This window comes from Neltuma alba, unplaced genomic scaffold, assembly GCF_004799145.2.
Source record: "Neltuma alba isolate B1F8T4 unplaced genomic scaffold, ASM479914v2 tig00013018_pilon, whole genome shotgun sequence".
Lineage (NCBI taxonomy): Eukaryota > Viridiplantae > Streptophyta > Magnoliopsida > Fabales > Fabaceae > Neltuma > Neltuma alba.
The window spans coordinates 16,272-37,186 of NW_021637365.1; the positions used below are offsets into that span (position 1 = coordinate 16,272).

Genomic DNA, 20,915 nt, shown 5'->3' on the forward strand with positions numbered 1-20,915 from the left:
GTAAATACATAGAGCGTGTATCCCATTGCAAGTCCAAAGGACAGTCATGCTAATTTATAGCTGCAAGAATGTTTCATGATGGCTAGCACAATCAATATTTGCAAACACTGAGAACAGTAATCAAGGAGCCAAGAGGCTGCTCTTCTTTATGTGTCTCACAGTTAAATGATCTAGCACGCCAGAAAGAACAGCATAAAGTTGAGCAATTTAATTGACTGGCTATAATTGTTAGTCCACTCAAGGTTTGAATTAGAAATTTTTCCTCGGCCTGATGGAGACAACCTGAACCCCAGGAACCTTATCATATGCCTAAATTGGAATCTGTTACAAGTGTAATTGACTACTCAACTCTTTTTCAAATGTGTTTTCTCGTTGAAGTTCTTTGATTTCAAACCTAAAATCAGTTAGTGTCACTATCCAAAACCGGCTTCAAACTTCCTTATACCGTAGCCAAGCGCTGATAGTTCTCAGCCAGATACATCCTCATATAGAGTTAAATGATTTCTAATGCTATTTGCCATTAAAATTCATACCAAAGATTTCTCCATTGCCGAAGCCGGTGATTGGTTAGATGCTCCATCAACTGCACGATTGACAGATATGATAATCTAAAAATTATGTACATAAATAGAAACCTTACAAAGGAAAAGATCTGAAGAAAACTTCAAATAAAAGGAACCTGTAGAGTCACCAGCGGTTACATGTTTCATTAAAAGCAAGATAGTGTCCTATATCAAAAGAAAAGTAAGATAGTGTCACCTTATTTTTGACGTATATAAAGGTAGTTATTATAGATACTAGCTGCAGGAGTTAGGACCATATGAATATGATTGAACATACCCTTTGTTCGATATTTGCTTGCAGCACACAAAGCAATAATTGGTAAAGCGAAGAACCAGAAACATTTGTTGGTGTAGCCTGGGATGTCGTTGATAGTGGTAAAATTGAAGGTAAAGGAGTTACATTGTGCGAGCTAATAACCTACAGGAACCAGGTAAACGTAAGATGTTCAGTTAATTAGAAAGCCATGTCTGCTTAGATATTGGTATGTGATGCTAACTCAACTTCATGTTAAGAGGAGGTTTTACTCATTTAGGTATAAACATAAGCTGCAAATCAGACTCCATTATTGCCTAAGCCAAATGTAAATTGAAAAGGTTTACTCATTTGGTCATTTTATCCTAGTGGGAGCTGAGTTTTCTCTATAAAGCTGAAGAGGTTAGTGAACTGGATGTTGATGAACATCTAATAATATTTTCGCATATATCTATCACTGCTTTCGGACATGATAGACCGAGAGAACATGGCAATTGAGGTATCCGAACGGCCTGTTTTGATCGAAATTTAGTAATGCATGATGCAAAAAACTAACCTGCATGCTTTGACTCTTTTGCAGAATAGGAGTTGGGGCCACCTGAAAGAAAACTTCATTTATTATTTAGTCTTAAGGAAAGTCGCGTCATCTACATCAGGGTATTCACCTTTTCTAATTCAACATTCTCAGATGTAACCTTAAAACGTCCTCTCTGCTGAACAACTGGCACCTTTACTTTCTCATCAGTGTCGTCCAAATTTGCAGCTGCATATTACCAAAAAAGTAAAGAGAGAGATTTAGCTGCTGCAAGGACATATTTATTTTTAATAAGACACGGGAGTCATTTTTGCATGGCTCATGAGCTGCCAGTTAGATGAAAGAGAAAATAGTTTGTGACATTTCCTTGAACTTGACAATCAAGTCATGTGACCAGTGGAGTAATATGATCATGTACCTTCTCCTGACTGTGGTACTGTTGTTGCACTGCAACTTGAAACGCTATGGGACAGATTATGTATCTTCTCTCTGTCATTCATATAATAAATAAGCGTGAATAATGATAATACAACTGACCATTGTCAATTCTCACCTGTCAAATCAATGGAAACACCACTTATTCGACACAGTTTGTCAAAAGCCAGTAAAATAAGGCATAAGAGACCGTTTCCCAAATTATTGACGAAGGTAAAATTCATGATTTAAATTTCTATGGGATTCTGTAAATGAAATCATTTACATGAAAAAAATGACAAGATATTTTGTCGAAAGTTCTTTTTCATTAAAACTCAATTACATTGAATTTTATCAACTTTCCTTCGCAACATCAACAAGAGTATATAATAACTATCTGATACCTGAAAGGCAGAAGCATACTACCAATGATGCACAAAACCATTCAAATTAAGAAGCCAAAATGAAGAAATAAATAATCTTAATTGAATATGATAATCTTATTTATTAAACCTGAAATCTTGTAGTAAAAAAAATCTGAAATCTATGATAAATACTCCTTTCTCCGTTTGTTTCTGAATATAATATAGCAATGAAATGAACACATGCAGTGGCCATAAACACCAAATTGAGCAGCGTAAGATATCGCCATGTTCGCAGTACTTAATTAGAGTAGTTTAAGGTTTGAAGCAAGAATGAAACGAATATATCTTTCTTAGTTACTGACTCCAATGAAAAGAAGAAAGATAAAGCAGTCCAGTCTCTTGAAATTAAGTTCGTGTAGCCAGAATAAGGAGCATATGAAGCTCGGTCAAATATATATAGGGCATAACCAGAAACATCGTAAGACATCCAAGCCAAGGCAGCACGAGATTGATAGATCAGCACCCAAATGTCCAGCACAGACATGATGCTAATGACTATTGCAACAATCTAATGCAATTTTATAAAATGAAAAGATTTAGTTGAAACATTTACATTTCCCCACGAGCAGGTGTGTGAGTAACTTCAGGTAAGATGCTTGATGAACATCTTCTGTGGTAAGAATGAGTAGGCTCCACCTGTCTTCCCCCATTCTCCACATCACATTTTTCACTAAAATTATGGTCCACTACATGATCTTCAAGACGCGGTGAAGCACTCTGTGATAAGTTGTGTTCATGGCTTAAACTGGTGATAGAGGCATCATTAGATTTTTCACTTCTAACCCTGGATTGAAAAGATATGATTAATTTATTAGCCCCTTGCTGATTCTAGAAGTGAAAACAAAAACAAAAACCTTAGGCACAGGCAAAAGCCTGCGATGTTCTCAAAACTCTTACAACATGATTTCCATAAAATAATTTACTGCATGTATTATCATACTTGGCATCAGTTGTTGTGAAATCTACTGCAGGCACAGGAGCTGATTGATTTCGCATCTCGTCGTTATCTTCCTGTGAAGCATTGCTATTAGAAACTACTCAAAGAAAATATTATTCTGCTTGCAAGGTAGAAGAGAAAAACAAGGGGGAAAACGAATATTAAGTGCGGCAAACATTTTCCAGCTGCATTGAAAAATTTATGAATACCATGTCAGTAAGTTGAGATTGGTTTGCACGTGGTGATTGCTTCTCTTGCACATCATTTGGTGATGTGGAATTCGAACTTCCTCCTGGATTGATTTCAGACATTGCATCATCAAAATCCTGTATCTAAAAGACATAAAAAATACTTTTAAAATTCAGGAATCACAACTTCATTGTGAGAGAAAAGATAAGGTAGCTTGGGTACCAATGAAGCCTGAGCTTTCATATCTTCAAGATTGAAGTTCCAGCTACTAATTCCTCGCTTGTATTCATTCTACACAAAAAGTCAAAAATAATTTTGTTGAGTGTTTGCTTGCTTGCTTGCTGATAAGACAAAAAAACAGACACACACACACACACTACCTGTGATATTTCCTCCTTCTGCCCATCAGGAATTTGTTCTTTTGCAAGCATATCTTCTTCTTTCCTCTGCAATAGAATGACAGCCCTATAAAACATTATACAACATGGAAGCATGAAAAAATTATTAGGCAACAATATGCAACCTTTAGGGCTTTGATGCGATCACCTAATGCAGGCAGCCCCTCCAAAAGCGTTCGCGAAATATAATCACTAGAGCGAGCTCGCTTAAAGAAGGAATTCTTTAGCAAACTGCTTGCAGTGGGTCGTTTTGAAGGATCTTTTTCCAAGCATTTAGCAATCATCGTCCTAAATGACTGACAACATAGAAGAAAGATTTCAGGATAGAAGGGGAAAAATGGGTTCAAGGATCAAACCTTATTGAAAACGGAAACATAGGACGTAGTTTTAGTATATATTCAAAGTAAGCCGACCTGAGAGAACTTCTTATCTCGTTCATAATCAAGGCCAGGCGGTGCATTTTGCAATGTCATAAGAAGTACCTGAACATGTAGAAGGTTAAATTCCTGAAAACATCATTCAGGGTTCAATGAGAAAGGTTCCTGTCTTAGTAAGCACACCTTCATGGGAGGATACTTTGAGAAAGGAGCGTGACCATGGGCAAGCTCCAGTGCTGTTATACCAAAAGACCACATATCTGCTCTGCAATTACAAGAGTACGATTTCCAACTGAATGTTACCACCAGGAAGTGTGACAAGAAAGGGAAAAATATATAATCATCATAATCACTGACTTGAAGTCGTAACCATGCAGTTGCTCCATGACTTCAGGTGCCATCCTGCGACCAAAATGTTATACAGTTTATTTCCAACACTCATGATCATAGATAAGCTATTATATGACATGAAAAAAGAAGAAATGGCAACAGACTCAATGCACATGTGTATATTGACTACATAAAAATTGGGCAAATTCGGAGATAAAATCTGCGAATGCATCAACTTCCAGCAGTTCAAGAGAATCATTTTGAATATCAACAGAACAACAAGTTACCAAAAAAAAAAAACTCAGATCATACCAGCAAGGTGTCCCCACAAATGTATTCCTTGTACGTTGCCTGTCACCTGAATCAAAAAGACAAGCAGATACACCGAAATCCCCCAGCTTGATTGCACCGCGCGCATCAATTAGAATGTTCCCGGCCTATAGAAGCAGATACAAGTTGGTCGAAGGCAAGAACCTAAAACTACTATAATATTGGCCACAAAGCAAGAACTTTGAGTCAAATGCATGTAATTCTTTTGACCTTCAAAATTTTAAAATGGACCCCAAACTGTATTTTCTGTGTTATCCTGCTGTCAATAAACCAATTAATTTACTATCGCATGAGTGACGTGTAAATTAAATAAACCCACAAACTATTTGTTTTTGTACTAATAACTCTCCAATGTGCAAGAGAGAAAAGGGGGGTGGGGGAGAAGGCAGAGGAAGAAAAGCTAGAGGTCAGAGAGTAAGAAATAAAAACAGAGGAGTTTATGCAGAAAACAGAGGGAATAAAAACTGAGTAGTGCAGTTTATATTGTCACATGAATAAAAAATAGAGGAATAGTTCCGTATATAGAGTCACTAAAGATCCTAACCGCTATAATCCTAACTATTATTTCTAAGAAACTCTTAGGGTCAACTTTCGTATATGATATTATTATTATATAACAGTGCCACACTTTTGATAGTAAAATAATGAATTCTTTGAAGGCAGGCAGTTATTTGTACTTAGCCTCTAGTTCGAGGGGTTAGCTTCAAGGTCTTGAAGGTCGGAAAATTATACGCATATGGCCTAAAACAAAAATACCGTGCATTTTTGGCCTATATCATAAATTGTAACAAGGTCTGAAAATGCAACTTTAATACTCACTTTAACATCTCTATGTATATGGCCATGATGATGAAGGTACTCTAAACCCTTCAAAGCCTCTCGCAATATTGTTGCTATTACAACCTCCTCAAAGCCATCTGGGTAGGCGGCTTTCAATATGTGAAGACACGAACCACCAGCCATATATGGCATGATAACCCATAGATTATGATCGCTAACAAAGGAGCAGTGTGATTTGAGGACATTAGGGTGGTCAACCAAGGTCATGGTCTGTGCTTCACGAAAAACATTATTCTGCAGAGGAAGTATCATTTCAAAGACAGTTTAAAGGTTAATAAGGAGGATACACAACAAATTTGTCAAATAAATTGTACATGCGTCCTAGAGAAAGAAAAATTCTCTTGAGGCTCAAATTGCAAAGTATCCAATCCACCAACAGCTAAGACTATAAATAAAGGTTCAGAATGATTCTCTTGAGGTAAAACCATCTTCTTCTTTCTTTTTTTTTTGTTTGAAGGAAAGGAATAATTCATTCAACCCAAAAAATACACTGTAAGAGGAAGGCACCAGCCTAGAGCAAAAACTAAGAGCGAAACAAAACCCTATGACATCTAGGTTACATTTATTACAAAGTTGTGAAGGGTTTCATTTGCATGGAGAGTATGAGTAACTAAACAGCAAACGGTAGAGGTAATATCATCTTTAGTGTTGTGTAGTGCTGTACACGTATTTTGCTGTCTTTCATATAATGGTAATACTTATGTAGTGCTTCTTCCATGACTGAATTATACTTGTGCCATTATCTAATATGTCCTCTTGTAACCAAATAATTTACAACATACATTGTACTGTATTGCATTAATACACAATTTTTCCAGATTCACCTCGGGGCATTGTATTCTGTTTTACTATTTTCTGTGACTCCAACAATTAAAAATTTGCCAACCATTCGTTTTGTGTCCTGGTCATACACCCGGGGGTGCCTTCCCCATTCTATGCTAATGGTTGACGCAAAAAAATGCCATGGCAAACTCGACAAGAGAAATAGTTCTTGTCAGAGAAAGCTGGGTGCCCATGATTCTATTTTGAACAGATCGGATAAAGTATGTATGTTGAACTCGTTCCAAGCATTTTACCCTACTGGCAAGTAGTACCGGCGGGATTATGGCGTAATGGCACAAGGCGAAAACTGCCTAAACCTATTAGTAATGCCATACCATAGCATTGAAAAAAGAAGAGGCAAGAGGGAGGTGAGAGCGAATTACCAGATCGCAGTTTTCTCGCTCAAAATCCAGGATTTTTATGGCAACGATCTCATTAAAAGTAATGCAACGAGCACGATGTACGTGGGCACTTACCCCCTGGCCAATCTCCTCGAGTAGTTCATAATTCTCAGGGCCAATGGGGTACTTCTTTTTCTCCGTATCCTTCATCTCTCAGACAAAAAGATTCAGAGGGAAAAAAACAAAGAGGAAGAGGAAGAAACGAAAACGAAAGTCAAAACACTTTAGCTTCGAATCCAGGGACGACAGCTACCACAAAATCGAAAAAGTCTGCAACGTGAAATCCAGAATTACGCATAACGAAAATGGGAAAGAACTGCGAAGTATTAATCAGAGAACGAGGAGGAGGAATCCATTGATTGAAGGAAAGTGATCAAACAAAAAAAAGGGAATGTATTAATCAGCAGCTCATATGAGAGAGGGAAAGAGAAGGAAAAGGACGATTGAAAGGGAAGGCATCGATATGAGTGATGAGGATTCAGTGAAGGTTGGTGGTGTTTCCAGATTTCTCGTGACGATCCAAGGAATTTGGCTTCTGATTTTAAGAATCATAAAAATGGAATAAAATCTTTGGGATTTTCTCAACAGAAATGATATTTTCTGAAGTTAATGCGATAAGAGAGAGATGAGATTTGCGGGCTTATAGGATGGCCGCAGAAGCAGAGGGAAGGGAGTTCGTTGTTGGAAGCGAAGTCCCGCCACTTCTTTTGCCTCAACGAACTCCGTCCTCGCTCCCACGTGTCCTGCCATTTCTGCTTGTCGTTTTTTTTTTGGCCATTGCTTACCTTTATTAATAAACAACTTAAAGAAATTAGTTTGATAAGTCAAATAAATTAGTTAAATGTGACAAATATAACAGGATCAACCTAAAATACCCTTCTATATACTACATCTATTGTCTTAAATATAAGAGATAGTAAAAAAAATTTAATTTAGTTTTAAATATAAAATTTTAATCTATTTTATCTTTTATATTTATTTATTTTTTCAAGATTAAAGTATATTTTTGATCTTTTAACTTTATACAAAGTTAATTTTTAATCCTTCATATTTGAAAAGGGCATTTTTAGTCCTATAAACTTAACATTATTAGTGGAACTAACAAAAAATGTTGAAGAGTTTTTACTGTAATATACTACCTCCGGTCTCTAATATAATACCCCGTTTGACTTTTAGTTTGGTCCTAATTATAAGACCTCAATCCATTTTGTTTCTCATATTTATGTATTTTTTTCAATATAGTTCTTCTAATAACGATAGTTCTAGCTAATATACATAATTAACAAGAATATTTTAGGAATGACAACACTTATTTATTACAAATAACTAACTTAACTTACTTCCTTAATTTCCTCAAATTAGTCAACTGGGTCTTATAATTAGGACCGGAGGTAGTACATAATTAACAAGAATATTTTAAGTAAGATAATACTCATGTATTACAAATAAATTATTTAACTAATTTTTTAATATTCACAAATTAATTATCTAACTCATATATTAAGAACCTGAGGTAATATTATACTACTCCAGTCTTTAATATAAATATAATTTGAAAGTTGATGTTAATCCTAAAGATCTATTTCACATTTTTATCAATTTTTTACTAATTAAACCTATTAATAATCTATCAACAATAATGAAGTAAAAGAGGGAGGGAGAAAATTAAGTAAGATGATTAGGATATTTTAAAAAATATATATCATATTAACTAATTTAACTAACATTCTTAGTCTATTCAAATTAATTAATTAGATCTTATATTAATGTTTTGCTTGGATGGGAAAAAAAGTTGGAAGGAAAGAAAATAAAAGGAGAGAAAATAAAGGGAAGGAAAAACTAGAGAGAATGTATTATCATCTCTCTTGCTTGGATATACCAAAAAAAATAGAAAAAAAGATAAGCACATATCAAAATGACTAAAATATCCTTATTAAAACATATCATATTTAAAATTAAATCAAATTAAATAGTGCAATAAGAACATTATACTAATATTAGCGTCATGAAATAATTTTAGATTAAGTTATTTGGTTTATATATTTTTTTCATAGTATTATATTCTACAACCAAATTATTTAATAAAAATATTATTTGAAGATAAAAATAAAAAGCAAATATTTTTTAAATATAATAAAAAATAAAGGGAAAATTAATTCGTAGGTCCTTATAATTCATTTCAATTTTGAATCAGGTCCTTATAATTTATTTCTTTTGAATAGGGCCCTTATACTTTGATCCGTTAAACCCATCCATCCTCAAAGGTTAACACCGTTATAACACCATTAAGTTTTGATGATGTAGAGGCTGACTAAACTGACATGTGGATAAAGAAACACGAGTTGGCACCACATGGATTAATTTTGACGACAGGCGGATAATAAGGTGATTAAGAAGCCTTTAACTAAGACCATCGTGATCAGTCGATTCAAGAAACCATCGCATTCCCGCCCTCTCGCTAATTTTGCGGCCAGTTGCAGAACGTTCAGTTTTGGTTTTCATTGGGTGCAGAGAACGGCGGCGACCAAGATTATCCAGGTAAAACTGCATTTTGGTACTGTGTCTCGATTTGTATTATTTGAGTAAGGCTGCGTGTTGGTGCTTTGCCTCAACGTGTTTTATTTTATTTCTTGCTCTCCATCTCTCAAACACAGTTTTTGAATTTCGAGCAGGTAACCCATATTTCATATCCATTTGTAAAGGTCCCATCTTTGATCTTCTATAAATTTAAAAAAAAAAAAATAGTACCCTTATAAGCATGTGCAGATTTTCTCTATCCACAATGAGAAGAGAACAAAGATGTTGATTTGACATAATAAATTTTGAATCTTTTTTGAAACCGAAACTATACATTGAATATTAATTCCATTCAAAATCAATAAAAATGATTTTGGCTTTTTAAAGTTATAATTTTTTAAACGCTTTCTACATTCTATGTTTCTCTCATTAATTTTTTTTCTTTTGTTCTATCAGTTTAGTATACATGGAACGAAGGAGGGGAGATGACGTAGGCATAAAAAATGGGAATATAAATTTAGGGAGTGGGAACGAAATAGAGGTTGAGGATGATAATTTGACGTGCCCGCAAGCTGAGGATAGTGATGATGCAGAGTTGGATGATGATTGTTTTCATCAATTTCTTGATGTTGATGTTGAGAATGTGGGTCAAGGAAGTAGGGGTTCTAATCATTTGGCCGAATTCGAATCCGTGCATTCAGAGGCTGTTACTGCTTCTGAGTTACCGAACAAGAACACGTTGGCTATGCTTTCTGATCTAGAAGATGATGAGTTGTATGAGGAGTATGCATGTGATGACAAGGACAATAAGGCAATAACAAGGTATGAGAAATACAATTGTGCTCAAATGTGCAAGGAGTTTGAATTTAAGTTGGGAATGGAGTTTAATTCAGTCCAACAGTTTCGAGAAGCCCTCAAGAAGTACTGTTTGCTACATGGGTATGATGTTAAGTTTATTAAAAATGATAAGGAAAGATGCCGAGTTAGGTGCAAGAAGAAGTGTGGTTGGTTGATACTTGTAAGCAAAGTTGGTGGCTCAATGACTTTTCGAGTGAAAACACTTGGACCAAAGCATACTTGTGGGGTAACATTTAATTCAAGGTTAGCCACATCAAAGTGGGTTTCAGACAAGATAGTAGATCATATGAGAATGAATAAGAATTTGAAGCTAGGAGATGTGGTTTCAATAGTAAAACAAAATTATATGGTGCAATCTTCAATAAACAAGGCATTTTGGGCCAGGAAGATTGCAAAGAAAACAATAGAGGGAGACCACAAAGAAGAGTACAACAAGTTGGTAAACTTTTGTACTGAAGTCAAGAAGAGAAATCCGCAATCTACATTTGCTCTTGTCACTGACACTACTTATTATGTAGATTGCCCACGTGTGTTTAAGAGATTGTGTGTGTGCTTAGAACCAGTGAAAAGAGGTTTTATGAAAGCATGTAGGCCAATTATTGGATTAGAATGTTGCTTCTTTAAGGGCACATACGGAGGTATTTTGTTGGTGGCTGTAGCTCGCGATCCTAATGATCAATATTTTCCTCTAGCTGTGGCAGTAGTTGAGACTGAGAACAAAGATTCTTGGACATGGTTCTTAAAACAATTGTTTGATGATATTGGTAGTATGGCTGAAAAGAAATGGGTTTTTATCTCAGACCAACAGAAGGTAATATGTTTAGTTAATTTTTACACTTATTTAACATAAATTTCAAAACTGACAATTATGTTTTAATTGTAGGGATTGGTTCAAGCTTTTGGAGAATTACTTGAAGGTGTTGAACATAGATATTGTGTAAGGCACTTGTATGCCAACATCAAGTCAAGGTATGGTGGTGGAACGGTGATTAGAGATGCAGCGAAGGCCACTTATCCCCTAGCTTGGAAAGAACTAATGAAACAATTGCATAATGTGTCAAAGGAAGCGCATGATCACTTGATGATATTTCCTCCATCTTGTTGGACCAAGTCTCACTTTTCAGAGTATTCAACATGTGATATGATAATGAATAATATATCAGAATCTCTTAATAGTCGGTTGTTGGAAGCAAGAGAACTTCCCATTGTAGGTCTTCTTGATTGGATTCGGATTTATTGGATGAATAGATTTGCAGAAAATCGCATCAAAGCTGCAAAATATCATGGGAAGGGAATTGTATGCCCTCGTCCCCGTAAGAGACTTGACAAGGAGGTTGAAGAGTCTAGAAAGTGGATGCCAAGATGGGCAGGAGACGACAAGTTTGAAGTTCAATATAACACTCAAAGATTTATTGTTGATCTCAAAGAGAGGACTTGTGAATGTCGATGGTGGCAGTTATCTGGAATCCCTTGAAGGTAATTAGATAAATTGTCTTATGTGGTTATAATCTGAAAAATTCAATATATAACTTGTTTCTTATCTTGCAGGCATGCTATTATTTGTATTTACGAAAAGCGTGAGGACCCTCATACATATGTCAATGAATATCTTACTCTGAACAAATATGAAGAATGTTACGCTCCCATTATACAGCCCATAAATGGAGAAGAGTTGTGGGAACAAATTGAATCAGAGCCTATAGATCCTCCAACATTTCACAAACGTCCTGGTAGACCTAAGAAGCGACGAAAGAGAGAGAAAGATGAGCCACAACCTCCACACAAAATCAGGAGACAAAATACAAGCATCAAGTGTAAAGCTTGTGGTAATTATGGTCACAACCGAAGAACATGCAAGCAACCTTCAATAAAAAGCCCACCTCCAAACCATTGATGTACCCAACTCTTTTGGAGTTTTAGACTTTTAGTTATACTATTTTAGGTTATTTAGTATGCAGACAATGTCTTCAATTTGCTTTTGGTTGTGGCAATGAATGCTAATTTAGCATGTAGACGTTTATATCTTTCTTGCTGGATATTTAGTATGCAAACAATGACTTCAATTTTAGTTCTAATTTTTCTTTTGATTGGAGACGAAAGACTGGATTTATTATTTCATATTTGCTTTTCATGAAAAAATACCAATTGAAGTGGAGGGTTTATTCAAACAATAAGAAGCTAGATCAACTATCCAATCAAATGATATTGAGCATGTTTCTCATCTCTTCTTGAAAAGCCCTTTCCATTTCATAATAATATCCTCTTAGTTGATTGAAGTGCTTGACTAACATGATTCTGTATCCAGCAATAGGACCTATATTGATTGTAAAATATAAGTAGGCGCATGAAAAGGAATACTCCAAAGCAACAGGGAACATAAATAAAGTATCCCATAAAAAATTTGCACAAGGTACATGTCATAGAATAGAATATTTCCATCATTCAATATTTGGAAATTTAATTAGACAATTGATATTAAAAAAAATCTTCAACAAGCACAACTTACTGTTTTCTTCAGAGAAGTAAGATCCCAAATGTTGATATTATCAACGAAGAAACCAACAATGCGAGCAAATAATAAAATCGGACATTTTAATTTATATATGAAACATGACTCTTTAATTTTCCTCTTCAATTGTTGATTTACATATGATTACTGTTTTCACCATTAAATTGTATTCAACGTGCGGCTAAGTTGGGACATCATCCTCTTCAATATAAGTTTTGACAATTTCAATTTCTTACCATGATTTACTTTCTTAATCTTCAATTGCTAACCAGTTAAGGACTTAAGCTCGATAGTATAGGATATGCTAAATAGTACAGGATCCACTGGGTTTATATCAGAAGTTTTGAAAACTCAATTAAGATCCACCAAGAAAATAAAACTCTCGCGGCAAGAAAATTAAAGAAGAGAAACAAAAATCTAGCAATAAGGGGTAGATTAAGATATAAGAATGGTTGAGTAATACTTGACGACATATAGCACCGTGAATTTTAAAAGTACGTTCCTTGTATCATGACTGCAATTGAAGGCAAGGAATTCCACGGCGGGAGTCGGAAACTGAAGACCCAGAAACAGTAACCCTTGATTTTTTTTCGTGTTTACCTGAAAGTTTTAAAAGTAAAATAATTTTAATATTATATTTTTAACATGTCAGCTAGCCATGGAAGCATACTATTAGCCACATCATCACAACTTAACGGTGTTATAACAGTGTTAACTCTTAAGGATGGATGGGCTTAACAGATCAAAGTGTAAGGGTTTGATTTAAAAGAAATAAACTATAGGGATCTGATTCAAAATTGAAGTAAACTATAAGGACTCACGAATTAATTTTTCCAAAAATAAATATGAAGACTCAGAGAAAGAAAGGACAGTTATGGAAATCCTGTTTTCCTTTCTAAATCTCTTTATATATTGAAAGAAAATTTGGAGCTCAAATAAGATATGGGGTCCACTTTATTTTTTTTCCTACTTTTTCTCCTTCCTATATTTTCTCTTCTGAAAATTCATTTCTCCTCGTGTTTTCTTCTTTAGGTTTTTTTTTCTCAATCCAAGCAAGTTAACAAATTAATTTACAACTTAGCAAATTAATTTTAAAAAATTATAAATACAATAAATATTATAATTGGAACCGATTTCAACCCCTAGTTAATTTTTAGAGTCCAACACAATAAACTGTTTTATGATAATATCAATTTTTCCACTTTACTTTTTTTTTTTTGGTTACGTTTTTAATAACATGAAATATTGGCGCATTTGTCGCGATACTATTAATTATCTATTTAAATATGTCCTAAATCAAATATAATGTGGATGAATTTGTGCATATGAATTACAATTATTTTTCGGGGGTATGATTTCTGTTATTGTTAAATATTTTTTTGGTGGAATCATTTAACGTTTTAATCGTTAGATGGTTTTAAAATTGAACAAAACTGATTGAGTCAGACTCAACCAAATCCAATTGAAAATGACGCTTAGCAACTGTCCAGTTCAATAATTACCGGTTTTTTGGGCCAAAAACTCTATTACTAGTTTGATTTAAATTAATTATATGAATGTGAAATCCTTAATGATTTTGGGCCAAATGATTTGATCAAAATGCGTAAGCTCGTGAGAGTTGCTTATGAGATAACGAGTTGAAGATTTTAAAATTTATTTAATCAAAATATGGGTGCATGTTCTATAATGATTAAAAAAAAAAAACATCACGGCATGCTTTTTTTAATTTGGATCATCCATATTCATTTTTGGATTATCCAAACTCAATTTAAGTTTTTCTGTTTTAAATAATTTTTGTTTTAATAAATGAAAATTTTTAAATAAAAATAATCTTATATTTAATACTTCTTAAAAAGTAATTTTATTGTTGGAATATTGCAGATTAAAAACTTCAAATTCATACCATTTAAATTAAATTTTGAATTGTTCAAATTTCATCACACAACAAGCATATATTCATTGTGATGATAAGTATTAAAAGAGAACCCATCAAAATGAGTATTTGATTGATTGCCTCATAGTCATAGGTAATTGATTGCCTTCATGAGTATTACATTTTAAAAATGAGTATTAAGATAAATTTTTAAGACTACCTTACAAGCTTTCAAAATTGATTATCTGGGCTATCTGCATTTTGATTAAGTCAACTTATCTAAATGTATGACTATAAATCAATTTCATTCAAACTCTGTTTTACCTAATATTAATCCAAACTCAGTTTTATTTTTAAAATGTAATATGAATTCAAACCTAATTTATTTGAAATTGCATCCCCCCCCCCCCCAAAAAAAAAATCCTTTAACATGACTCAGATCCAATTCAATCAAACTGACTTCACCCTCAAAGTGAGCAAGTCTACAGTTTCAACAAACTAAGTGGTTTGGTCCAATTTGATTTTGGCCCAAAACAAAGGTAAGTCAAAACCTTTTTCCACTAGAAAGGCATGAGTCAATATGTGAGGAAAATCATTCAAAAATATTATTCTCGCACATTTTTTTCAATATTTTGTTTTTTTTAAATACGATAATTAGTGGTGGATAATTTAAAAAATCCAAAATATATTTTAACATATTTTATAGTGTCTGCCTAATAAACCATTTTTTATAAGATCTCTAATCTCATGTCAAGTGACTGGAATAGTTTGGCACTTTCATGTGTTTCTGATGAATTAGCCTAAGTCATTATTGACAACAAAAGGCAAGACAGAGAGAATGACAAAGCATTCACATGGTTAATAGCGGGGTTATACATAACTATAAGCTAAAGCAAATAATACAATCTTGAAGGTAAACAAGATTTCTCAAGTCCCTCTCAACCAGAGTGATGGCTCGTAAAGACTAAGCCTCAAGGAAAGTTGCATTGAATTGTCCAGCCAGATCACCAAGATGATGACAAACGATTTCACCTAATTGATTCAAGAGATCCTTAGGCACAGCATGAGAAATTTTCTGGTAACTACCCCCATAACATAGCAAACGGAGACATCTGCACACGAACTTGTGACTAGTGGATGAGCACGTGGTTAGAATTGAGACTTGTCCAGGCCGTCAAAGTAGGGATGATCAAGTGCTGCCTTTGCAGAGATTCTCTCAGCAGGGTTATACTTGAGCATTTTCTGCAGGACGCCAATATCACATTCAATTCAATTAGTCCCATAATGTATCTGAATAAAATGGCATGCTTGAATTCAAATGTGTAAATGCTTGACAATAAAAATAGATTTTTTAGTACATGTATCATTGCCTCCGGATATTGGTGTTCATCCAAAACAACAAAATCGAGACTGCAAATTTCTCGTTGACTGATAGTAACTTATTTTGTTATAATATTTTGTTCCTAAAAGGCATAGGATGCAACAGTCAAAACTTGGTAGTTGAAACAAAAACACTAACCGAAAGAAGATCTACTCCTTCAGGTCCCAGAGACGGAACAGCTCGCGCCAAGTTTTGTGGTTCCCACCGGGGGTAGACATGCCAGTCCCTCAAAGAAGTAACTCCTGGCCATTGCTCCTCATTTGGAGTACCCAACAACCTTCAACGACCACAAATAAAAATGAGGTCAACGTTGAAGTTGAATTTTGGGAAGTAGGAATCAACCTTGATGAAATGATTATCAGAGAAAGGCGTGACAAATTGCAATAAATACAATACTGGCCATTAGAAAAAGAATTGTAAAAAGTAAAAACAAAAAATTTTCTGCTTTGTCACATGCTCCAGGTCTGAAAAGTACGGCATTAGTAGAGCGATTTCCAACCTGAATATATTAAGGAGCTGTTGGAACTCAGAATCCCCAGGAAACAGGGCTTGCCTTCTCACCATTTCAGCTACAGAACAAAATTAAGTCAGCCAAAAGCTATAAAAACTAACAAATTGGCGATTAAGAAATAATGGCGAATTAAACATCTGTTGGCAGAGGTAAAATAAAAGATGTGTATAGCGAATTAGCAATCCACGCACCAAAAATGCATCCAACGGACCACATGTCAACGCCAGTGGAGTAGTGAGTGGATCCCAGCAGAACCTCAGGCGCTCTATACCAAAGGGTGACAATCTCATGCGTGTAGCTCTTGAGAGGGACAGTGAAGGCTCTTCCAAGCCCAAGGTCAGCAATCTTGAGAATTCCCTTCTGCTGGTCGAGAAGAAGATTCTGGGGTTTGAGGTCACGGTGGAGGACGCCGTGGCTATGGCAGTGGGCAACTCCCTTGCACAGCTGGAAAAGGAAGCTCTGAATGAGTGAAGGAGCAAGAGGCCTGGGGTTGGGACCCTTACGGTGAGAATCAATGTACTTCTTAAGGTCAGTATCCAGGTACTCAAAGACCAGGTAGAGGAGGGGCTTGGTGCTGGGCTGGCAACCAGCAGCCACAGTTTTTGAAGCCTTGTCGACGTGCTCGACACAGAGCAGGCGGACAATGTAGAGGGACTGTGAAAGCATCTGAAGGAGGGAGATTTCTCGAAGAGCAGTAGGAGGGATTCCCTCCTCGTCCATTTCCAGACGCGTCTTCTTCAGAGCCACCAGTTGCCCAGTGGCCTTCTCCTTTGCCTTGTATACCTTCCCATAAGTCCCTTCTCCGACCTTCTCCAACTTCTCGTATTTCTCCATTGGCAGAAATCAGCTCCTTCAACTATTTATCAACAAAATGTCAATCAAGATTCATTGAATCAAATATTTAACAGCCTCTCATATAAAGAATTCTCCTTGATTCTAACTCTAAATTCTAAATTACACAATATCTAACTAATCACCATCTTACCAAATCCCAAGAATCAAATTACCACGGAATCAACGAAATTAAAAAGACACTAAGACAGAGTTAGTGCTGGTAACGTCCGATAATCACCTGCTTTACGTTACCAATTTTATCCTTGTTTAGCTGGAGAAGGCACCAGAAGAAAGAGTTCGATCAATTACTTTGCAAGAATTTTTTTTCAAGTAAATGGCAAACTAATCAAATAGGAAGTCTAAAGGAACAGCAAATTGAAAAGATCAGTCCAATACAACTGGCTCAAGTTCAAGCAAAGAACATACCCATGATTTTTGAAAAGGAAAGAGAACAGTACGAAAACAGAAAAGACGATAATGCAAGTCACCTCAGATGCAAGAAGTCTAAGTAAGAGGATTCGATCAATTAGAGGATTGATCAGAGCGACGACTGCGATCGGAGATTAGGGCAAAATAACAGACAGCAAATAATGGAGAGAGAAAAGTTGTCAGGCAACGGGCAAACGTAGATTTGTGTCGTTTTGCCGCGCCTCCAGTGATTTCAAAAAACTTTGAACTTTTTTTTTTTGGTGTATTACTCCAATCAAGTTGCCCTGCTTAGAGAAACGTGAGACCGTAGATATATTTATTTTAAAAAAATTCACACACGCATATAAATATATATGAGGAAAAATCTCAAAAAAAATTGTTAAATTTCAAATTTTCAAATAAAAAATTACTATGAAAATATGTTGTTATTTGCTTTTTAAACATAGTCATTTTTTTTATAAATATAGTAACTAATACTGATTTATAATTTTAAAATTCAACTATCACTTTTTTAGGATTTCCCCTGTTTATAATCATCAGCCATAGTAAACTTAGAAAAGAAAAAAAAAAGATTAAGGTATATTCAGTATCAGAAATATTTTTTTTAAATAGATTCAATACCCCAAAATATTTTGTAATATATCTAATACAATGATTTTTTTTATATGTATCAAATATCCTAAAGTATTTTTTTTTACATTGATGCTAGATGTACCGAAAAATTTTTTGAGCGCTAGATGTATCTAAAAATATTTTAAAATGCTAAACGCACTTAAAAAAAATTCCAAGATACTAAAGTACTACAAAATATTTTAAATTGCTGGATTTACTCAGAAAAATACTTTGGAATATGATGCACCTTAATCCAAAAAACCTCTCTTGAAAGAATTTTTCTCTTTTTCTTTAAAATATTTTTTTCCCTTTATCTAAGATATCTATATTTTGTGCATTATATATTTTGTACTCTGCCCCACCTTTTAAGTCCGGGTTCAAATATGCGAAAGCTGAGAAATATGTGATATGATGTGAAATAGATTAATTTTCTGCCCAAGATATAATTTGTATCAAAGAATCTTTGTAACAATCCCTCCTAACGGAGCAAAAACGGAATCTTTGTAATGGACATCTAAAAAATGCCGATGAAAAAAAAAGAAAGAAAGAAAGATGAATAAATTACCAACTTAAATTAAATGTTTCAAAATGCCTAAGCGTAAATATCACTAGAACTGTTAAGCCAATTCAGGCTTAGCAACTGCATAAGCGTAGTTAATGAAAATTAGCAACTTTTGTTGAAAACTTGTCCACTCTGCATCAGAAGAAAACTTGAATAATCTAACAAATAAGGCTAGAATTCACAAAAACTACCTCTATCATGCAGAGAAAATTCACAAACAAAAATAAATAAATGAAGAAAACAGATATTTAAAACATATGTGCAGAATATGCCGGCATCAGTATGCAGGCAAGGCTCTGTTTTATAGTTGAGACAAATTTTTGAACACAACTATGAAGTTGAAATAAAGTAGCCAAAGACCTTCAAGTTTTATGAATCCAAACTCCATGAGGAACAATTGAGATAGTCCCAGAGGTTCATATTCTTGATTCTATCTCAATCTGTCACTCTTAGCATAAAACTATTGCTGTTAAAGCACTGTCTAAATGCAAAATTTGGTTCAAGAAAAACAAAATTAACGCAAAAACTAATAATGTCACAAAAGCGTGGCAAACAGACTGTGGGAACTAGACGATCACCATAAAAGATGTATAAAGTCATGATGACATATTGATAATTATATAAGTGAGAATAAAGAGTCAATTACATTTTACCACCAGGAACCAAAAAGGGGAAAATACATCGCATTTCATTTTGCGTGCTCATGATGGCAATAAAGAAGTGGCTGTAATATGATAGCAAAACCAAAAACTTCACGTTAGCAATTCAAACTCAATCTGAAGTTGGTATGTGGGAAATGGAAATGGTTCCCTTTCTCATAGTAAAATCAAGGGTCAATTCGGATGTAGCATCAATCAAATTAAAATCTCAACAGATCAAATGCTCACTACGGCAAATTCAATTCACCACATTGATATTTGAATCTATCTCTTTCGGGTTCAATCGTTCGAAAACACCAACTATAACAAGGATCACAAAATAGTTCCCTAATTCACCCATTCTATTAGCAAAGATCATAATTCATAACCCTCTCTCAGCCGCAGTAAAAAAAATTTTCCCCTGCAATACTTGAAATCTGGTATAAAGTACAGTAAGCACGGGTCAATCCGGTTGTAGCATCAATCAAATTAAAATCTCAACAGATCAAATGCTCACTATGGAAAATTGAATTCACCACATTGATATTTGAATCTATCTCTTTTTGGGTCAATCCTTTGAAAACACCTATAACAGGGATCATAATTCATAACTCTCTCTCAACAACCGCAGTAAAAATTGTTTTCCCCTGCTATACTTGAAATCTGGTATAAAGTACAGGAGGTAGAGGAAACTGACCGCACGAAATAATAAGAAACACAGATCTACCTACGAAAAAAACAATGAGTAAGCAATAAACGAATAAAATTAAAACAAGAAACCGTCGATGTTACTCACCGGCGTATATCGGAGGAAAAAAAGAGGGCAAAACGCCGGGTGAGAAATCAATGGGAAAGAGGAGAGAGCCTCGAAACTTGCATTGGAGGATTTATCGATGAAGAAGAGAGAAATGGTGACTGTGAGAGCATATATAAAAGATTCAAAGTTTCAAGAGGCCATGGACGCGCCGAGGGATTTCAAATTTTCCACGTCACGCTCAAACGGCTCTGCTCATAAAGGGTAAAGCTAAACCTAACCGAGTCAACCGGAAGTGGCAACTAGGGCATACGGGTTATTTGCAAAATGTTGCTTATTATAGAATATCTTATGGAAGTAATTTTTGGTTCCAAATATAAATTCTTCTTCTTTTTTTTTGCCAATTCCAAATATAAGTCATTAATTGTTATTTTTTAATTTTTCCTTATTATTAATTAAAGGTTAGTGTTTATAAGTTCATTGAATTTTGTGTTTTTCTATTTCAAGCATTTAAGTTGAGAGTAAACTTGATAAAAATTATCAATTTCGAACAAACTGAATGCTATAACTTCTATTCCTTGGTATAGGAGAATTAGTTGAGAATGCCCAGATCAGAGGGAGTA

The 20,915-nt window shown here is 34.7% G+C and overlaps 3 protein-coding genes and 2 long non-coding RNA genes across 5 annotated transcripts; 1 reads left to right on the forward strand and 4 right to left on the reverse strand.

The window, feature by feature from the left end:
- Positions 1 to 542: 542 nt before the first annotated feature.
- Positions 543 to 947, reverse strand: LOC114733581 (uncharacterized). The gene is made up of 3 exons (XR_003739085.1): positions 841 to 947; positions 680 to 728; positions 543 to 583 (listed from the first exon to the last, which is right to left on the reverse strand). It is a non-coding gene; the product is annotated as an uncharacterized LOC114733581 (long non-coding RNA).
- Positions 948 to 955: 8 nt separating this feature from the next.
- LOC114733580 (uncharacterized) lies at positions 956 to 2,835 on the reverse strand. Its single transcript, XR_003739084.1, has 5 exons — positions 2,744 to 2,835; positions 1,770 to 1,840; positions 1,482 to 1,579; positions 1,373 to 1,414; positions 956 to 981 (listed from the first exon to the last, which is right to left on the reverse strand). It is a non-coding gene; the product is annotated as an uncharacterized LOC114733580 (long non-coding RNA).
- LOC114733577 (serine/threonine-protein kinase fray2-like) lies at positions 2,836 to 7,049 on the reverse strand (the record flags this gene model as incomplete). The annotated part of the gene is made up of 12 exons (XM_028921051.1): positions 6,797 to 7,049; positions 5,571 to 5,825; positions 4,734 to 4,858; positions 4,449 to 4,493; positions 4,275 to 4,356; positions 4,128 to 4,196; positions 3,840 to 4,010; positions 3,697 to 3,762; positions 3,539 to 3,607; positions 3,337 to 3,459; positions 3,131 to 3,201; positions 2,836 to 2,974 (listed from the first exon to the last, which is right to left on the reverse strand). Coding segments are annotated over exons 1-12 (1,383 nt in total), but the record flags the coding sequence as incomplete, so codon positions are not given.
- Positions 7,050 to 9,797: 2,748 nt separating this feature from the next.
- On the forward strand, positions 9,798 to 11,663 carry LOC114733588 (uncharacterized). Its single transcript, XM_028921062.1, has 2 exons — positions 9,798 to 11,000; positions 11,073 to 11,663. Exons 1-2 carry the CDS (start codon positions 9,798 to 9,800, stop codon positions 11,661 to 11,663), a joined length of 1,794 nt encoding a protein of 597 aa, XP_028776895.1.
- Positions 11,664 to 15,310: 3,647 nt separating this feature from the next.
- LOC114733595 (cell division control protein 2 homolog C) lies at positions 15,311 to 20,344 on the reverse strand. The gene is made up of 5 exons (XM_028921068.1): positions 20,335 to 20,344; positions 16,655 to 17,319; positions 16,452 to 16,521; positions 16,091 to 16,229; positions 15,311 to 15,813 (listed from the first exon to the last, which is right to left on the reverse strand). The coding sequence occupies exons 2-5, from the start codon at positions 17,295 to 17,297 to the stop codon at positions 15,721 to 15,723; spliced, it is 945 nt and encodes a 314-aa protein (XP_028776901.1). The 5' UTR covers positions 17,298 to 17,319; positions 20,335 to 20,344; the 3' UTR covers positions 15,311 to 15,720.
- Between the last annotated feature and the right edge of the window lie 571 nt (positions 20,345 to 20,915).